The 20,218-nt window shown below is 33.5% G+C and overlaps 1 protein-coding gene across 3 annotated transcripts; it reads right to left on the bottom strand.

Annotated features, from left to right (window-relative positions):
- Positions 1 to 259: 259 nt before the first annotated feature.
- LOC132715194 (adaptin ear-binding coat-associated protein 1-like) lies at positions 260 to 16,215 on the bottom strand. 3 transcript variants are annotated; one of them, XM_060698179.1, is made up of 8 exons: positions 16,068 to 16,215; positions 13,143 to 13,243; positions 11,585 to 11,689; positions 11,011 to 11,092; positions 9,953 to 10,061; positions 8,480 to 8,910; positions 3,396 to 3,423; positions 260 to 409 (listed from the first exon to the last, which is right to left on the bottom strand). In XM_060698179.1, the coding sequence occupies exons 1-8, from the start codon at positions 16,157 to 16,159 to the stop codon at positions 407 to 409; spliced, it is 951 nt and encodes a 316-aa protein (XP_060554162.1). In that variant the 5' UTR covers positions 16,160 to 16,215; the 3' UTR covers positions 260 to 406. The 3 variants fall into 3 exon arrangements, with proteins under 3 accessions (XP_060554162.1, XP_060554163.1, XP_060554161.1); XM_060698180.1 differs by lacking the exon at positions 3,396 to 3,423 and adding an exon at positions 7,231 to 7,244 and having other exon boundaries at positions 8,769 to 8,910; XM_060698178.1 differs by lacking the exon at positions 3,396 to 3,423.
- Between the last annotated feature and the right edge of the window lie 4,003 nt (positions 16,216 to 20,218).

Genomic DNA, 20,218 nt, shown 5'->3' with positions numbered 1-20,218 from the left:
GCAGACATTATGAACAGGCAGTCATTTAAGCACAAGGGCCAAAATATTTTCTTTAAGAGAAAGTTAACTGCTGCTGCTGTTATTGTGATGTTACTTTGCTGTTATTACTATTATTGTAAATATTCAAATTGTCAAGCACACAGTTATTTTTAATAAATTAACTTGAATTTAATATTTTCTTTAACAAAGATACATAATGCCTCATTCAGTGTCATTTAATGTAATGCATAATTTTCAAATATCCACTTTTTATTTCATAATCCATTCTTCTATTGCCATCAGCAACTTCCTGGTTTCCATGGTGATTTGATGAAGTATATACATGTCTAAGTTTCTATCACAAAAAGAGACTATATACATGTTTTTTGGTCAGAAGTTCACCCATCCTTGATCTGTTGAACTGGAATTACTGAAAAAGACACAAAAACAAAATCATTACCAGAGCCACCGCCTACCTGGGGACACGCCCAACTTTTTCTTATTTCTAAAGTCAAACACCACATCAAGTATACATAATTATTGTAGTAAAGAAAGCTCATAGGAATCATAACTTCATAGTAAAATTTAATATTTGAGCTCGACAGTCAAGGTCATTCAAAGGTCAAGGTCACAATTGAATTCATCATCATATCTGTTATGTCATAGATATTCTTGAATTTAATAAATGAGCCGCGTCATGACAAAACCAACATATTGCGTTTGTGACCAGCATGGATGCAGACCAGCCTGCGCAGTCTGATCAGGATCCATGCTGTTCGCTTCCCAACTCTATTACAAGTGGAGAAACTAATAGCAAACAGCATGGATCCTGATCAGACTACGCGGATGCGCAGGCTGGTCTGGATCCATGCTGGTCGCAAACCCACTATGTTGGTTTTGTCGTGACACGGCTCAAATTAGATAAATACAAATAATAATGACATTATGATGGTTTAGGGGATAGGAAGGTTGTAAACCATTGACACGGTGACTTTCCAGTTTTACTTTAATAATAACATGCAATAACAATCATCAGAAAATTGTAACAAAACCAAGTTTTCTGTATTCATTAAAATGTTTATATGTATGCATGTGAAAAAAATGAAGATCCCTTTTTTGGCTTAAACTGTTTAAATCAGAAAAACTCTTGACAATATGTACCGGAGCAATTGGTGACAATAGTTCTTTGGATGTTCATTAAAAATGTTGAAGGAAATGCCCACAGAAACACCCAAATGTCCAGCAATATTCATGTAATAGATAACTATAAATCATAAACAAACAGACAGTGGTATTAGCTGCAAGTGATCAGAAGCTTGTAGCCACCTCAGTAACACTCGGCCATGGACACCCCTTTATTCATATTTGACTTTATTAATTATGTTTTATTCCATACATGACTGTTCATATACCCAGATGTTGGTTTATGACTTTCAGAGTGACAATGACTTCACAAAGTCATGACTTTTGTACATCTAATAAAATAGCAGGAAGCATTTTATGACCAAACTTTATGTCGTGATATACAAAATGATGGGAGATGATATAACAAACCCAGACATATTTTACTATCCTACTATAACAAAGACTTAAAACTTTCGCGAAATAAATTTTATTCTGAAATAAATCTCAATAAGATTTTCCTGAAAGCATTGCACATAAATATTACAAAAGCAGACATGCTTTTAAATCATACTTCTTTATATTGATACTAAATAATGTAACAAATGGGAATATCGCATTACAAGATATTACATTACAAGAGATATAGACACGCAAACAATACAACATTTGATTCTCTCCAGCATTAATGGCACATTATGGATATGGTATTTTAAATAATCCATGATGTATGGTATCTTAATGCCACAAACACAAAGTAAAACAAATGACACTTTTCTTTTGTATTCTTAATATGTTGTTTATTGTTTGTTTCCGCAGACAATAAAGTAGGCGATGTTTCATTCTTTTGTATAATTATGTTTTTCTAGTGTCACGGAAGTAGTAAAACAAAATGCATATTGTTTGTAAGCTTTATGCAGTTTTCTTTTTTCAGCATAGACAATGATGTTTTTGTATGTCCGCATGTCCGCCTATATGTCTGTCTATTACAGAATTTCCCACAATGCTTCACAGAAGTATCATGGTGTAACACCACTAAAATAATGCAATAGATCCATTTACATGATAACTTATCCAGGCACATTATACTGCCAACAGACTTCTTAATTATTCCACCATTCCCTTTAAACATGACATAAAGTGACGAAGCTTTATTTTAAAGCACAGCTGATATTGTCAGCGGGGCCATCTCAGATTATTTACATTTTGTACGTAGCAGAAACATATGTATGAATTCTTCTGTAGTGGTGTGTGAACAGGGTCAAAATGCATCAAGATATTTTTGAAAACATAAATTACCAAAAAGCAATTCCTGTCTCATTCGTTCAGCTTGAAACTTTTGCCTATACCCATAACCTTAAAGTACTAATTATGATATGAAGCAAACACAATTTGGCATGCATATCTGAGTTTAACCATTTACCCATTCCGAAACCCCCAATGGTCATGGTCTTTGGTATGATAAAATGTTTAATCTATATTTCTGACACAAAAGCTGCTATCATATGAATCTTAAAGCTCTAGTTTTCTTTCAAACATCATATATCCAATATGTAACATGTACTAGAAACAAAAATATTTTGACACTGAACTGATCAATATTCAAAAAGCTCAATTGGGTTAACTATACACGGAATACCTGTATCTTAACAGCAATACAAAAATATCATGCAAAACAATAATACAATTACAGTTTTTATTTAAACAATATTGTGTAAAATTAAGGCGCTGACTGAATTAAGCATGCTTTCAAACTAAAATTCTTTTAAAATTCAAGCTTCATATACAGAAAATAATTTACTTAAAATAGAGGTCTTCATAATCAATACACCAAGTATACAATATCCATTAACATGCTGATTTTGTTAACTGAAACTTTAAATGTATTTGGTCTTTTAAATGATGAAAATGAACAATATACTGATTTAATAAGTATGCCGTCATAAAAAATATAAGAATGCTGTCATTTTCACCATTGTTTTATCATGCGACATTATTTATCTATTTCTAAAACTATTAAATAAAAAAAATCTGTATTTCCTTTTTTCTTTATATTTTTAATGTTGAACTAAATTTGGTATTTTAATGGCTTCATTTTTGTTTAAGTCTGGTTTTGTAAAAAAAAATTTTCAAATACATACAAAGGTATCTTTATAGTCCATAGTGTTTCTTTTACCCATCAGGCTTATATAATTTATAAACTAAACAAGTTTATACTATGCTATGGTGAATGACACCAAGATGGTAACAAAGGGGAGATAATTCACCTTGACTTTCACAATTATATCACTTACCTTTCCAATATTCATCTGCTCAAGCTTTCTAATATATAAAATAAGTAACTGTCACTATACTATCATGATGTTGGCATAACTCTTACAAAATTACATATCTATACGTGGAATATTATCTCCCTTGAACAGTGAACATTGTTTTTAAAGTCAAAAGACAAAACAAGGACTGGAGTGCTTCTGGTTTAATGCTAACAATGTGTTAAAATACATTTTTATGACTTTAATGAAGCAGGGGGGGGGGGAAGCATGAAGGAAGTGAATAACGTTTTATATGGGCATTTATTTTGCTGATTACAATGGAATATGTGCCATAAATTTGCATTGAAGAACTAAATTTCTGGCATAGTCTATTTTGAGTCTAGTGTTGTTGTGACATATAATTTAAGTCACACTGACAGTAAAATATATCTTATACCCAGCAATACCTTATGCTCCATGCCAAGATGCAAACCTGTGAAATTTCTGACCTTGATCTACTGTCTTGATGTCTGGTTGCTAATCAAGTTTTTTAGTAGTTTAGTAGAATTTTCATACACGAATCCCTTAAATTTGTAATGGACTGAACAAAATTAAATGCATGGCTAGCCCATTATAGCAAGGTTGGAGACATCTTCATTAATGACAAACTAATCCAAATTCAGTTAGGATAAGGAAAATATATAAAACATTGGTTTCCATGTTAAGAAAAACTTAACAAACTTGATAACAAGAGCAGTCAGTCAGATATCATGCTCAACAATTCTGAGTGCTTGATAGTAAATCAAGCGCCTGGATAATGAAGAATTTTCTAAATTGAAAAAGAGCCATACTTCTGTCAAAATCCATTTAAGAGTTATGGGCCTTGATCAGTGACCAAATATTATGTGTGACATTTCAACCTATTTCCTTCAGTAGTTTTGAATACACAAACTTAAGCACAAAAACTTAACCAAAGTGTGATGCCAACACAGACTTAAGTACAATAGCTCTCCTTATGCTTCAAATAGTTGAGCAAACAATATTATAATACAAGAAACATGGCAATGCCATGAAACCAGGTTTTCAATTATCACCATTGTAGATAAATATGTTGTATTTGAAATACAAATACAAGCAACAAACAATGTAACTATGTGCAATGTAAAACATGAATAATGTAGGAGGAATTGCCACTGAAGAAGTGTTCACTATAATATTATGTATAAGGAAAAAAACAAAGGGCCATAATTAGGTCAAAAACTATCCAATCACAAAACCCCGACAATATGTGCCAGGGTGCTTGATGACAAAGCTTCTGTGAAAGTTTGAACAAAATCCGTTGAGAAATGTAGGACGAGTTCAGCACAGAAGAATTTGTTCACTATAATTATATTGATAATTCTGTATAATGAAAAACAAGTTACAAAGTAGACATGAAATAATATATCATATCTTTTTTAAATTACCTCCAAAGATGATATGACCTTTGACTGCCAAATCAAGTTAAAATCATGTAAACAGGATTTTCAATGTTAATGTCACTGTGACCTTGACCTTGGAGCCAGCCATGCGGAACATGCGTTCTGCACGTCATCTTGATGTGGTAAACATTTGTCTGAAGTTTCATCAAAATTCTTCAAAGGGTTGAAGAGTTACAGAGCGGACAGGATTTTCAATGTTAATGTCACTGTGACCTTGACCTTGGAGCCAGCCATGCGGAACATGCGTTCTGCACGTCATCTTGATGTGGTAAACATTTGTCTGAAGTTTCATCAAAATTCTTCAAAGGGTTGAAGAGTTACAGAGCAGACACAATTTCGTTTGACGCCCATCCGCTCAGCCGCCCATCCGCCTGCCATACCCCAATCTAATAACCAGGATTTTCAAAATTGAAAACCTGGTTAATAACAAGAGGGCCATGATGGCCCTGAGGTTGCTCACCTGTATATAGCCCCCCCCCCCCCCAATTCTTACCCAAGGGCTTTTATTTGTTTATTTGAACAAACTTGGTAGATACCCATAAGAAGATGTTTCATGCTAAACATCTAAGTTCTAGCTCATTGGGTTTTTTAAAAAAGATTTTTTAAGTTTTACTATACACATATAGTTAAAAACAATGACACCCCTGGGGCAGGGCCAGTTTTGACCCCCGGGCTTTTATTTGAACAAACTTTGTAGATATTTACTTAAAGATGTTTTATGCTTAATATCTAAACTCTAGCTATTTGGGTTTTTTCAAAGAAGATTTTTAAGTTTCTGCTATACACATATAAGGAAAATCAATGACCCCCGGGGCGGGCCAGTTTTGACCCCAGGGCTTTTATTTGAACATATTTGGTAGACACCCATTAGAACATGTTTCATGCTAAATATCTTAGCTCTAGCTCTTTGGGTTCTTTAAAAGAAGATTTTTTTAAGTTTTTACTATATGCATATAGGGAAAATCAATGACCCCCTGGGGCGGGGCCAATTTTGACCCAAGGGCTTTTATTTCAACAAACTTGATAGACATTCACTAGAAGATGTTTCATGCCAAATATCTAAGCTCTAGCTCTTAAGGTTCTTTAAAAGGAGATTTTTTAAGTTTTTACTAAATGCATATAGGGAAAATCAATGACCCCCTGAAGCGGGGCCAATTTTGACCCCAGGGTTTTTATTTGAACAAACTTGGTAGACATTCACTAGAAGATGTTTCATGCCAAATATCTTAGCTCTAGCTCTTACAGTTCTTTAAAAGAAGATTTTTTAAGTTTTTACTATATGCATATAGGGAAAATCAATGACCCCCCGGGACGGGGCCAATTTTGATCCCAGGGCTTTTATTTGAACAAACTTGGTAGACACTCACTAGAAGATGTTTCATGCCAAATATCTTAGCTCTAGCTCTTTGGGTTCTTTAAAAGAAGATTTTTTAAGTTTTTACTATATGCATATAGGGAAAATCAATGACCCCCCTGGGGCGGGGCCAATTTTGACCCCAGGGTTTTTATTTGAACAAACTTGGTAGACATTCACTAGAAGATGTTTCATGCCAAATATCTTACCTCTAGCTCTTACAGTTCTTTAAAAGAAGATTTTTTAAGTTTTTACTATATGCATATAGGGAAAATCAATGACCCCCCGGGGCGGGGCCAATTTTGACCCCAGGGCTTTTATTTGAACAAACTTGGTAGACACTCACTAGAAGATGTTTCATGCCAAATATCTTACCTCTAGCTCTTTGGGTTCTTTAAAAGAAGATTTTTTAAGTTTTTACTATATGCATATAGGGAAAATCAATGACCCCCTGGGGCGGGGCCAATTTTGACCCCAGGGCTTTTATTTGAACAAACTTGGTAGACACTCATTAGAAGATGTTTCATGCCAAATATCTAAGCTCTAGCTCTTAGGGTTGTTTAAAAGAAGATATTTAAAGATTTTTCTTTCGGTTGCCATGGCAACCAGAGTTCTGTATGGAATTAAATTCTTTGAACAATTTTTAAAGGTGACCACCAAAGGAACATTCCTGTGAAGTTTGGATGAAATTGGCTCAGTGGTTTATGAGGAGATGTCATTTAAAGCAAAAGTTTACGGACGGACGGACGGACGACGGACGGACGCCGGACGAAAAGCGATCACAAAAGCTCACCCTGTCACTTTGTGACAGGTGAGCTAAAAATCACAGGGTGGGCACGTTGTAACAAAATTTCCTGAATAAACTGTTTATAATAGTGGTAAAAGGTTATAAACATTTATGGAAAATGTTTCTAAGGTTGCCTAATCAATATTTTGGTTTATAAATTGAGGAAATTTGTATAGATTGTTTTGGGGTTTTTTTTCATCAGGGACAAAGTATGACTGTTTTGAAGGTAAATAACAGGGTTTGTATTTTGCATACCTTTCACTATTTCCCTAAAATAGAAACATGAAATATATAAATAACAAAATATAAATAAATAGGTAAGAATCATGCACAGTGTTAGATACCCTCCAATCAATTGTACAACAGAACCTTTTCAATACTTTTAGAACACTTTTACATTCTTTTAATAAGTTAGGTAAATTTAAGATCCCTTGATAAATCATCATGCCCAAGGTTTATGAAACTATCAATCTACTGCATGAATGCTTACAAAATTTCAAAAGTGGCTCAGCGTTATTTTTAGTTTAATAGACAATGAATCTGGAATTTTGAAATACATTTTTCTCTGTTTGATATAAAAAAGGTCATCAAAAATGTCCTGTCTAAAGTTTGACTCGACCATTACTTTAAAAAAATGCTCCCTAAATGCCACTGTCTGACCCATATGTGCTTTTAGATGGCATGTGTCAGTGTGGTATAAAAATGAAGTGTACCTATACACCTTGCATGAATCTTAATAAACAACATGACTTCTTGTAGCTCCAAACATAGTGATGGTTCCATAAATATCACAATTTTACAAACAACAACAAAACAAAATACTGTAACTGATCTTGTCCCCCTAAAGAGTTCACTTATCTTTCAATGTCAAACTATCTGTTGACAAATCCCTCATGCCTATTATTAAAACAATATCTGCAAAGACTTGACATTTGTCTTGTGTTTATTTGAGACTGTGGGCTTCAATAAACTATTAGTAATTGGAGCAGTATTGTGCGCGTCTTGTTACGGAATATAAATATGTTTCTATCAACAATGTCTGGATTTTACAGAGAAGCCAATGTTGTGAAAAATAATGCAGCGAAGAGACAAATTTTGTAGTCAACTAAATGGGCATTTTATTACAGCTTCGTAAATAATGAAGTCTGATCCTTGAAGTACTTCAAGCATGTAAAGTAATTTTCCCCAGTTCATATTTTCTTAATTATCTTGATATAAAGGAATCGCGGTATCAAATTTTAAATCTTGTAATTATTAGCTTGTCGTATTACAAAATATCAAATTTCCAAGTATTTGAAAAAATAAGCTCTTTACCTAAGTCATAAACTTATAGCTATCCAAGCTATTCTCAGGAAATTTTCATCAGACATACATTTAATACCATACATACAGTGTCATTACTTTCAAATAACATTTTTGAAAACTTCTGCCCATTAATTGACTCAAAACTATGTCTTCCACTGCCATACATGTTTGATTTACAATAAAACCATTACAATTATACCTTGCACTGGTAAATTCACCCCAAGGGTCGGAAACCCCTCCAGCGGGTTGCACATTATCTGTTGTACCGCTCAGAAGATCAAAATCTGAATCAAATCCTCGAACTTGACCTTGGTTCGCGGAAGACTGTCCTTGACTTTTAGGAAAATCATCAATACCAAGGTCTAATAAAAGATCAACATTAGAACTAGTATTTGGCTTAGAAGAGTTACTAGAACTAGAAAAAGACGGTGGATTATTCGAAACAGTCTGTTGTGGTTTGGGTTGGGTTTTATGAGATTCTGAACTACCTAAAGACAAGCCGGCTCCACCTGGTGGTGGTAGTTTTACGCCCCCTGGTGGTGGAGGTAAAAATCCTAAACCACCTCCTCCTCCTGAAGGTTTTGGTCTTGGTTTTTTCGCTGATCCATTTTCTTCTGTGTTCTTCTTTGTCTGTAAAAGTATACAATTTAAGTACAGATCTCAGCTTTAAAAGCAGTCGGATAAGCTCTATTGAATAATAATAAAGAAAACCTTTTAAATAATGACAAAATATGAAATGTTTTAAAATTTACTAATGTTTCAAATCAACATGAAAGTGTGTAAATGTTCATGATGTCAACAGAACAATGTAGTAGCCATATTGGCAAGTAAAGTAAGAAAGTAAAGTCTTTAACTTTTGAAGCTACACATTTGGTTACCCAGTCTTCCAAGTGGGCCTTAAACACCTGTTTTACAATATTCTTAAATTTTCTGAACCAGTTCAAATCAGTGTTACAATGATGCTTCAGCATGTATGTTGAAATTTTCCCTAAAACTGATAAACGATCTTGTCAAGATTGAAAGATGGACTATTCAATTTTAAAGTCTGATTATGTCCAAAAAAAGCTTTTATTCTTATATTTTACAAAAGCTTTTTATTTTTGGTGTCTCCTTATAGTTTCCGAAAAGATACTTATAAGACAAATACCTCAACCTTTGTTTGGTTCTATTGCTTCATGGCAATAAGGACATTTACAACAAATGTATAGTGATTTAGTATTTTGTATGGAAGTCAAATTATTACTTAGTTTACATTTTGATACTTTTTTGACAAATGAGCCGTGTCACAACAAAACCAACATAGTGGGTTTGTGACCAGCATGGATCCAGACCAGCCTGCACTTCTGCGCAGTCTGATCAGGATCCATGCTGTTCGCTATCAGTTTCTCTACTTGAAATAGAGATGGTAAGCGAAAGGCATAGATCCTGATCAGACTGCGCGGATGCGCAGGCTGGTCTGGATCCATGCTGGTCGCAAACGCAATGGCTTTGTTGTGACGCAGCTCAAATAATGTCACATTCAGCACTAGTTTCTTCAAGTGATAATTATTTAAAATCGTTATTCAAATGTTATAAAACTCATATTTTGCATTTCTAAAAGAGTCGAAAGTTATTGGTTTCTGAGGCCTAACGTGCCTTTAGGATATCTAGAGTGGTACAGGTATAAACTTACGGAGATATTTATTCTAATAGTCTGTCCTTCTTTGAAGCCTAGATCTAATTTTGGTCCCTTTTGTAATTCTTCTTCAGCTTTGACAGCATCTTTCTCTTGTTTTAAATGTCTGAAATAAAAAAAACAACAACATATAACAGCTCACAATAAATGTATTTTACACACCTTGTAACATAATCTGGTTCAAATTGTAAGACACATTAACTTATTCAGAACAATAAATCTAATTATATTAATAGGTAATTTACCGAGAAAATGAAGCACTTATTTTATTTTCTACATTTAACCGACATAAACAGCAGGGTACAGTTAGAGTGCTCTCTGGCAATTTTCACAGATTTGTTTACAATAGTTTGGGACGTGACGTGTTTTGTCATTAAATTTGACCACTTGGTTGCAGTTAAAAACAACTCGTACACAGCAATTTGGATGGAGGACATTACGGAGGTGAAAAGAGTGTTTGAATGCAGACACCTGTTGGTAAATTATCTCGGAATATCTAGGAAAAACACATATAATGTAATTGCCTACAGGTATATTATTGAATTATCATTAACTGTAATTAAAGCATAATTTGTGGAAGTCAGCAATTGGTTCGTTTGATAAAAACAAAATATCAGCAATACAGTTGGTAGAGATATTTAAAATACTGTCATTACATTAATTGGAGTTTATCAGAACAACATTTGAAATAGTATGCCATACATGTACATTATAATTTTGCAGTTTTACTGCCGGAAAATAATCACCTAAGTATCATTTTACAAATAATATGAAACCTGAGTTGAATGGCTGTATACTTGATGGGGCATTATCTCATGTGATTAGTATGTAATTTTTAGTTTGTTTTTAATTTTATTTCTTTATTTATTATTTGGTATGCAGAATAGGTCATATGGCAACATTCCAGCTTCACCGGTAGAGGAAAACCTCCGGTAGCCTTCTGTGCAATATTTATTATTCCAGGCACGAACAGGCACCTGAGTAAAACCATCAACTACTTAGATGTGACAGACTATGTGTTTCACATCTACAACCATAACTTTACTATAACTTACTTAAAGTGGTCCTGTAGTGCTACATTCAGATCAAATGAATCCCCTCGGTCCTCGAACCCCAGACCGATAAATGCATATCTTCCTGTAATACAAAGCAGGGCTTAAACGTAAGTAACATGAAGAAATAGAAAAATTTATAACACATAGAAATGTTATTTAATAGTGTTATAAGATTTTTTGGCAAAAAAACAATGTTTTATAGACTGTGTAATTAATTTAATTTAGAAAATATTTGTTGACAAATTAATATAAGCAGATACAAATTACAAAACTTATACAAATTACAAAACTTTTTTAATCACTTTTTAAATCTTAAAACACTTTTTAAACACTTTTTGAAGAAAAAAAAATAAATTGGTATGATTTTGGTAAATAGGAAATAAATTGAAATGTCAGACAGAAAATTGAATGTGGAAAAATAAAACCCTTAAAGCAAAGAACGTTAATGAATCAAAAACCCTCTGGCAAGCATTACAAGTAATTTATTTTCCCTCAACATAGACAACTGTGTAATGAAGCATGGACTGTCAGACAAATAACGTTCTATCAGTTATATAACATGAGCGGAATTTACCATTATCATCCATGATGCGGAGAACAAAATAACGGCTGGAATCCATCACTGATTCCACAGCTATTCCTGGGTACGTCTCTACAGGGCATCGTGCAAACAATTCTCCTGTAAATATAATAACAGATACGTAACTATAAAGATTGTCCTGATAATCTGTATTCGAATGGCTCTATATACATGTATTCTATAACATCATAGTTTACATTGCATTAACTGTCCACTTAGCTAATGAGTAAGTTGTTACACAGCCTTAATATTGTTGTTAGTGTTAAACTTTCCCTGGTTACATGACACATGATTTTACATTGTAATGTCAAACTTTAAACAAATTACCTCTGTTCTAATGAGGGCTACATTATTTGGCTAAAATATTGCTGTAATATTTTTATAACTTCTTAGAGTGTCACTCCGCAAAATTTACCACCTAGCTGATTGGACCATGAGATAATGGTCGAAATGGTCCAGAATGGTAATGTGATACTACTGACCAATCAGGATAATAGCTAATATTTCAATGTGATACTATTTACCACTTAAGGTATCAATGATCAAATAGCTAATATTAAGATGTCTGTCAAACTATGAAAATGGCACAGTTTTATTGACTAGCTTTACCAGAAAAAATGGTGCCTAATTTCTATTGTATTATGTAACAAGTTACAAATGTAATTAAATAAGAGAAAGAATTCTACACATTAGAAGAACTGAAAAACAAATTTAGAATTCTTATTGTCATTTCTCTAAATTTCAAATGTCTGAATTTGTATTTGAAACCTCTCGTTTTTCAAAACCCATTAACAAATCAGGTCAACGATGAACTTGTCTGAAACAGAAAATTTTAGTTTAAACAATATCCATTTGTAATCTTTACATTTACACATAAAGTACATAAAATAAATTCAAAGGATTAAATACAGGGAAACAAAGAAAATCTTATTGACTGGACAGTTTTAATATCAAGGCAACCTTAAGCAGAGATTAAATACAAAATATGTTGTACAAGTCATGTTAAAGTATTAATTCAAAGTGGAACATCAAATTTACCTCAAAACTTCATTAGATCTCTTGTAATTATTGGCTTTAATGGTCTAACTCCAATTACCTAGTACAATTCACTTAAAGGCCCTACAACCACTTCAATTTCTTATTAAAAATCAACTATAATTCATATGTGAATGAGGTCTTGCTAAATATAGCACTTGTATTTTTTCTATAAATAAATTGTTCAGATGAAAACTAAACTTGCACCACAAATTTCTGTCTTTCAGACTATATCTCTTTCTAGTATTACACTTCCCATTCTGAACTCACCACATTCTTTTAACTTTGAGATGACAATGCAAAACTACTGTATCAAACATATTGTCATAAAAGTTAAGGTTTATTAAATATTGATTCCAAAAAAGTCTCCCTAGTGTACATACACAGTATGAAACTCATCATTTTTGGAGAAAAATCACATATATACCAAGATGCCAAAGCATTTTGACTTATACCCAAATGTGTTTCAGTATATTTCAGTAATGATTTTTAGTTTTTTTTATATATAAAAAATAACCTGTATTTTTATCTTCTAATTTGATGGACAGATCTTTTCCTTTCGCTACAATTCTAAGTCTTCCAGTCCAGTCAGGTTGGTCAAGCTTCCAATCTGATGCTCTGAAAATATAGAAACATTTTTCTTAACTACTCTTTTTTCAACCTGACTGTATATAGCATTGTAAAATTGTATACATAAAATCAAATGTAAACAGGTCACATCAATGTTTCCACATACAATATAACGTTATGCCAAAATTGCATTATTGATGAAATCAATCCTTTTAACCCTTAACCTGCTACCAGCAACTGATACTTACATGTAAACCTATGTGACCAGTGCACACCAAGAACCTTGTCATCTGATCATGGTTAAAAGTTTGCACTGTTTGCTCACAGCCAGTCGTTATTTTGAAATTTTCCTTGGGCTTCGTAGCGGTAGTTGAGTCAACGTGGGTCTCATTTTCATGTGAATCAGCTTGTTTAGATGTGGATGGTTCATTTAACTAGTATTCTTTTCAGATGTTGACTAAATTACCGAAAAGAATTTATTTATTTTATGTTTTGGCATTTTTGACAGCAAGCATCTGCTCATCATTGGAAATAGAAAAAATTAAAATATTGATGAATACTAGTAGTAAAGTGCACAGATTAAACTGTGAAAACACAAGGAAGATAACCCTGCTGACTGCTACACGCGATTTAGTATGTATATTAGTCATTATTACAAACATGGCAGAAGCCTTCCATATATGATGAAGATTAACTGAACTAAGTTGAAAAGATCATCTGATGCGCGACTTGGCACGCACTGACTTCATTAAAATGCGTGATCTGCAAACAAATGTGCAAATCATGAAGCTTAGATGCAACACTGAAAATAGTATAATAACATAACAAGAATGGATTTCATAATCGGGACCTTTATTCACTGATGTTCAATATTAGTTAATTAGAAAAAAAAAACAACAATACAACAGATTTATATAAATTTTCCGTGGCAGTGAGTTCACAGTTAGGTTGATGTTTGTCTTCATTACGATAGCTGTGTTACTGTTTCTCATAATTATTTTAAGTGGGTCAACTTGTTAATTATCTGGCATGAAATGACACCTATGGTGGTGCAATAGCTCACTTGGTTAGACCACTGACTATCACTCCTGAGGTCCCTTGTTCAATCCTGGGTAAAACCCTCAAGGGATTTTCAAGATCCGGTCAACTTGTCTCGTGGTCAACTCGTCTCGTGGTCAACTCGTCACCTTTTTGGTCAACTCGTCCCCTACTTTTAGTCACTTGTCCTCAAAGAGTCAACTCGTCCCTAATATGGTTAAGTCGTCCCCTACTTTTGATCCACTTGTCACTATTATATTATAAATCAATGTCTTAAATAGTTCTTTTATGACGAATCTTAATAAATTTGATTGAAATGGAATTATTAATAAAACTATACGACCTTATTACATGCATTTTGATGTTCTTTAACTAAACACATGTGACTCTGAGTCTTGTTTCCCACCTATCTAGAGGTGTACTGGTAAGAAATCCAGGTAATCCTCACATGTATCAGTGCTATTTACTGGGTATGTAAAAGAACCAAGGGGTCTATTCAATAAGAGCTAGGGATTGGTTCCCGGATTCACTTGTATCTTTGTCTCTCAATACACAGATTGACAGTTTACGAACTAGCAGACGACAGGGTATTCTTACCAGCAAAATTGCGAAAAAAGATAACCGGTTGTGTATCTCACTGTATAAATCGTATGTAAAATGGTCTGACTTGTGGTAGGTTTAACCGTAAATTTAAATACCTTTACTGGCTTTAGTGTCAAAGGATATGTTGAAATATATACTGAGACGAAGCTAAGATCACAAGCTTTCCATTGATGTTATAAATTTTAAAATCATTAAATCAATCGCCTCAAAGTAGCGGTTTAAAAATGGCTTAATTTGTATAGTTTTACTTTTAGGATAATTTAGAGATAGCGATTTTACTTGAAGATAAGGGAAACAACTCATTTTGTCACTCGATATTCACGAATTCGAAAACCTAGCTAAACGCCGTTTTCCGGGACTTTCTGTACATAGCTCTGGGGAATTCACCTAATGGAGTGTAATAGCGAACTCAAAGTTTTCGGCCTTTATTCTAAATTAAACTGAAATAAAACACTTATTTCTTTATATGAAAATTATTAAATATCATTTTATGAATAATTCCATACAAAAAATAAGTAAATACACAAGTTTACGCAGAAAATAACCTTATTTATTATGTAAGATTCCACTACGTTGGTTTGAATTTTATTGATTTTCATTATGAACAATTTATTTTTTTGAATAATTTGCAATAGATATTAAACGAATATTGATAATTTTCAAAAACATCAATTTTTTTCACCTTAAACGTTTAAATAATGATAGAAAAATAGACATATCTCGTAACTGTGTTATGTACTTCATTTGGTGTAATTCCCCAGAGCTAAAACGGTAACGTACCGGAAAACGGTGTTTAGCTAGGTTTTCGAAAAGGTCAATACCACGGTTATTTAGGTTGTTCATAAAGAGACTGTCAATGGGTGTATTCAACTAAATGTATACTTGCTTAGTGTAATCGTAAACAATTTTGAAAAAGTATGATGTAGATATCAGGCGAAATATAATTTATAGGCTTGCACCAATCTCTAGTTCTATACCCACAACACTCGAATCACAAGGGTTTTGATGACTTTCTCAAACACCATTCTTCCTTCAGTAAGGCCATTTATTAAATAATTTAATTGAAATATGAATAAGTATTTTACCTAAATAAAAATTGTACGAATACAAACATTTAAAAACATCTCTTAGAATCCGCCCCTTCCGTTCCAAGACTTTCAGAAAAACTTGGAATGCTGAAACAGTGCAGACAATAAATTTGTTTTAATTCTAAATATATGTTGTGTTATACCTATAGCCTCTGTTTGATGGTCTTGGTGGAATTCTAAACACATGTACAGTTGATTTAACACACAAAACACTCTCATAATCGACTCCTGCCATCTTGTCAATTTTTTTTCTTGAGTGATTTCCCTTTAATCTTGACTAAATTACGTATCGACCCGTTCTGCGGTTTTTGGCTTCACGGTACTAAATGTTGTCTTTTTTCTATTGAAAGAAAATACACCAGATAGAGAGACTTCTCATAATTTCAAAGCGCTTTTTTAAGTCTAAAACAAATTTTGCCTATTTGAAAAATTAATGTAATTAATTATTATATTCATTTTAGTTCGGATTTGAAGAAAGCTATATACTAATAAACACATTCTAAAATCAGTTTCATGAACCAACCAGTACTAAGCAATCAGTGTATTTGGTTTCTTGGTCAAAGAAAGAACGGCTTGTCCCTGAGAGGGTTTACAATCGTGCAGTAAGAGATCCTTAGATTACTATTTCGACATGTTAACCACTCCCCCGCACTGCCACTTCAATCAGCAGGTTATATAGATTGAATTTTGCAGACAAGTGAAGAAATATGAAATGATTGGTAAATATGGACTAAATTAGTATTTTGTGTACATAATATAGTTTGAATTATGCAGACATGTTAAGTAATGAACAAAATATGATATAATGGGTCAATATGAAGTAAACCAGTATTTTGTGTACATGATATTGTTTGAATTTTGCAGACATGTAATGTAAATAACAAAATGTAACGCTTCGTGGTTCTCTGGGCGATGATATATTAGAACTCAATAAATAATAACTCTTCTTTGTAAAATAAATGTATTATTCCACCAAATATCAAGTATTCCATACAATTACAACAAACCAAAATAACATCTTAACTGAATGAACTCAAACACACAACCACTAACACTGACCATAACATCTCTTTATATAGGTAAAAGCTATTCCTCTTAGTCCAACCTTTACTTCCTGTAAATCTATATAGTCCTAAAAAGTCTATATGTCCAATCAAAATTCGTCACACTGCCCCCTTCTTGAGAGTCTGAACTTCCACTGTTCATATTTTTACACTAACACATATTCATGGTTTTTATTGCGAAATTAATTGAAAATATTCAATATTAACATGATTAAACACAAACAAAAGAAGCTCATTTCTTATGAGAAAAATGCTGTTAACAAATAGATGTATCGTAACACTTGTTAATTTTCACATTTAAAGTTTACATCTGTCAGTTAATTTTTATCATGATACTGTGTAGCATATTCTTTGAATTCTTCTTGAAAAAGTTCAAATAATCTCCATGGTGTCACTTCCTCTAAATCAATGTGCTCGCTATATCCAATTGAAGCTGTACGTTTTTATCTCTGTAGGTGTTCCATTTACAAGCTTTATTGTGCGCTGCAATGTCAAGTTGATAGCTGAGACAATATATTCCTCTTGAGTATTAGCATCCTCGTCATCAATAGTAATGACGTCATCATCGTTTGGGTTGCTGATATCATCATATATGACGTCATCGTTCACGATACCGCTATCATCTACATTGTCTTGATTCGATAGTTCAGCCTCATTTTTATTGTTTGCATATGTATTATTGTTGTTTACGTCACAATTTTCACCTTCACATTCTTTGTTTATGTCATCATTTCTATCTTCTGTAATGACGTCACATTCTTCATCCTGTAAATTAATGTCACAGTTTTCATCTTGTACACATGTTCCTCCACTTGCTACACTTTGTGTTTCATCAACACACTGTGCAATTTGCTCGAAATAATTTTGCACTGTAACATCGGGTTCTGGAATGCTAACTTCAGTATGTCCGTCAAGATCTTCTAGAGCTTTTAAGTAATCACTAAGATCTGGAATTGACTCCACACTTCCGTCAACACACTTAGATTCCGTGGCTGTGATTAACTTATATTGAGATGTAGCAGTGTTCCCATCTAGTTGATTACTGGTGCTCATCACTTGTTCATTATAAGAAGAATCTTGTTGCTGCTGATTAACAGGATCATAATCTGGCTTCTGTCCTACTAAGCTTTCAAAGAAACTCTCGTCTGAGCTTATGTCACTGTAATAAGATTCACTCCATTCCTTTTTGGTCATTTTCTGAGCACAAGCACTTCTACGTTTTGATCTCGAAGCATTTAGTCCATGTTTCCGTTCAAAATGATTTCTCAAGTATGACATCCTGATAAATAATCCGTCACACTTCTTTTCCGTACACACATAATATTTCTGTTCAGGTATGTGTTTCTCTTTTATGTGTCTTTTTAGATTACTCTTACTGCTAAAACTCTTTCCACAAGTGTCACAACAATAACCCATATTGATAAAATCAACAAAATCTTTTAGATAAGCAGGTTTTTTAAATTTTAATTACACGTCTACTTCGAATAAAATCTTCAGAGCTACTAACATGTGCACTTGTTAAATTGTTTTCGCGCCTTTTTCCTGCACGGGAAATTCGTGCTCGTTCCACCTCAGGTAATTGGTCCGATTGATCCGTTTTGTTCATTTGCACCGACTGATCCAACGGATCCGATTGAATAGACTGATCCGTTTGGTCCGTTATGCTCTGTCTGTTAACGTTTTCCGTTTGTCCGTCCGTACGACGTGCGTTTATGTTTAATTGATTTTTATTCATTCTGTAGTCTTTATTTAAAGTTTTATTACTAATTGAACTTCCAGCTTTATTTGCTACAGAATTTATTGTGTGTATTTCTGCATTATTCGATAAGAATTCTTGCAGGTTCGGCTGTTGAATGTCCGTTGAAATATTCTGTTCTTTTTGTACGTTATTGCTTGAACTCCCATGCAACTTCTTAAGATTATCTCCATGAACTATAACAGGTAAAGATGATTCTGAATGTCGAATTTTGAACAACACATCACATAGTTTTTTTATAATAATCCATGGCCCTGTCCAATGGCGTACGATTTTTGATTTAACTCTTGAAACCGTCTTTTTCTGATTTCTCATAACAAAATCACCGACCTCATATTGATGTATCTTCATGCGACAATCGTAATATTTCTTTTGTCTTTCTACGGACTTCGACAAATTGTCTCGCACAAGACTGTGTATTTTAATCAATTTCTCTTGAAGATTTTTAACGAAAGTTGGAATGTTGTTGTGTCGTTCTCCAGTAGGCCCCCTACTCTCATTAAATTCACTTCTGGTCTGAACATTTATTGGAAGCGACATCTCTTTTCCATAAACAATTCGAAATGGGCTATAACCTGTACTTTCATGCACTGAGCTATTATATGCTATCACGATGTACCCCAAGAATAAGTCCCACTCTGTTTCTTTAAAGTTAAGCACAACGAAATCAACTCCATCACAGAAAACCTTATTACCATTCGCTGCCTTAAAACTGCACTTTGTTGACTTACGTTCAGGCCTATACCGGTACTGAATGCTTTTAAATGTATCTAAGGTAAAAAATATATGTTCGTTTTGCACCTGTATCAATTTTCCAGTTCACTTGCTGGTTAGAATTTTTTCCTGAGACGTTCATATCCTTCTTTATTCTTACACTTACAAAATTCTTATTGTTTTCAGTAACTTCACTCTGTTGAGGTCTTTCCTTAACATTGATATCGACCGTTCTCTGACCTCCCGAGGCGGTCGATCCTAGTTTCCCGATACATTCTTGGAATCCTGCTGACTAAGAGATTCCTTTTGATCCTTCTGATTCGAGTATTCTACCTGGCGTCTGTTTGAACTCCAGCTATTACAAGTCAAGTTTCCATGTCTTGGCCGCTCGTTTATAACGCTCTAGGTGAAAGACGCACCCACTCTTGTAGTCAATTCTATGTTTTTCACGTTACGTTTGTCTTAAACACTCTTCTTGTATTGCAGCTGTTATCGCATCCTGCAAGGTTTTTGGTCTAGTTCTTTTCACAGACAACCTAAAGTCAGCTGAATCATGACAGTTTTCAAGAAAAGTACTCAACGACAGTTCTCCAATTATTCCTAAGCAATCTGGATAAGCTTTTCTAAGAAGATCCTCAATAGATTGGCCAAATTCTCTGTATGTCTCATTTTTCTGCTTTCTTCTTAATCTAGCATCAGCTATATAACTTTCTTTCATATTTACTATGCCAAATCTCTGTTCCATCCTTGAGAACAGCAA

Source organism: Ruditapes philippinarum, unplaced genomic scaffold, assembly GCF_026571515.1.
Source record: "Ruditapes philippinarum isolate M1 unplaced genomic scaffold, ASM2657151v2 ctg6971_1_1_1_1, whole genome shotgun sequence".
Classification (NCBI taxonomy): Eukaryota; Metazoa; Mollusca; class Bivalvia; order Venerida; family Veneridae; genus Ruditapes; species Ruditapes philippinarum.
The sequence above is the reverse complement of the archived record's forward strand: the minus strand, read 5'-3'. Positions and strand labels throughout refer to the sequence as shown.

Coding starts and splice junctions, on each gene's coding strand:
- LOC132715194 (XM_060698178.1), bottom strand. CDS start 16,159: ATGGCAGGAGTCGATTATGAGAGTGTTTTGTGTGTTAAATCAACTGTA. Junction 11,093..11,584: donor CCGCATCATGGATGATAATG/GTAAATTCCGCT, acceptor TTTGTATTACAG/GAAGATATGCATTTATCGGT. Junction 10,062..11,010: donor GCACTACAGGACCACTTTAA/GTAAGTTATAGT, acceptor TTTTTATTTCAG/ACATTTAAAACAAGAGAAAG.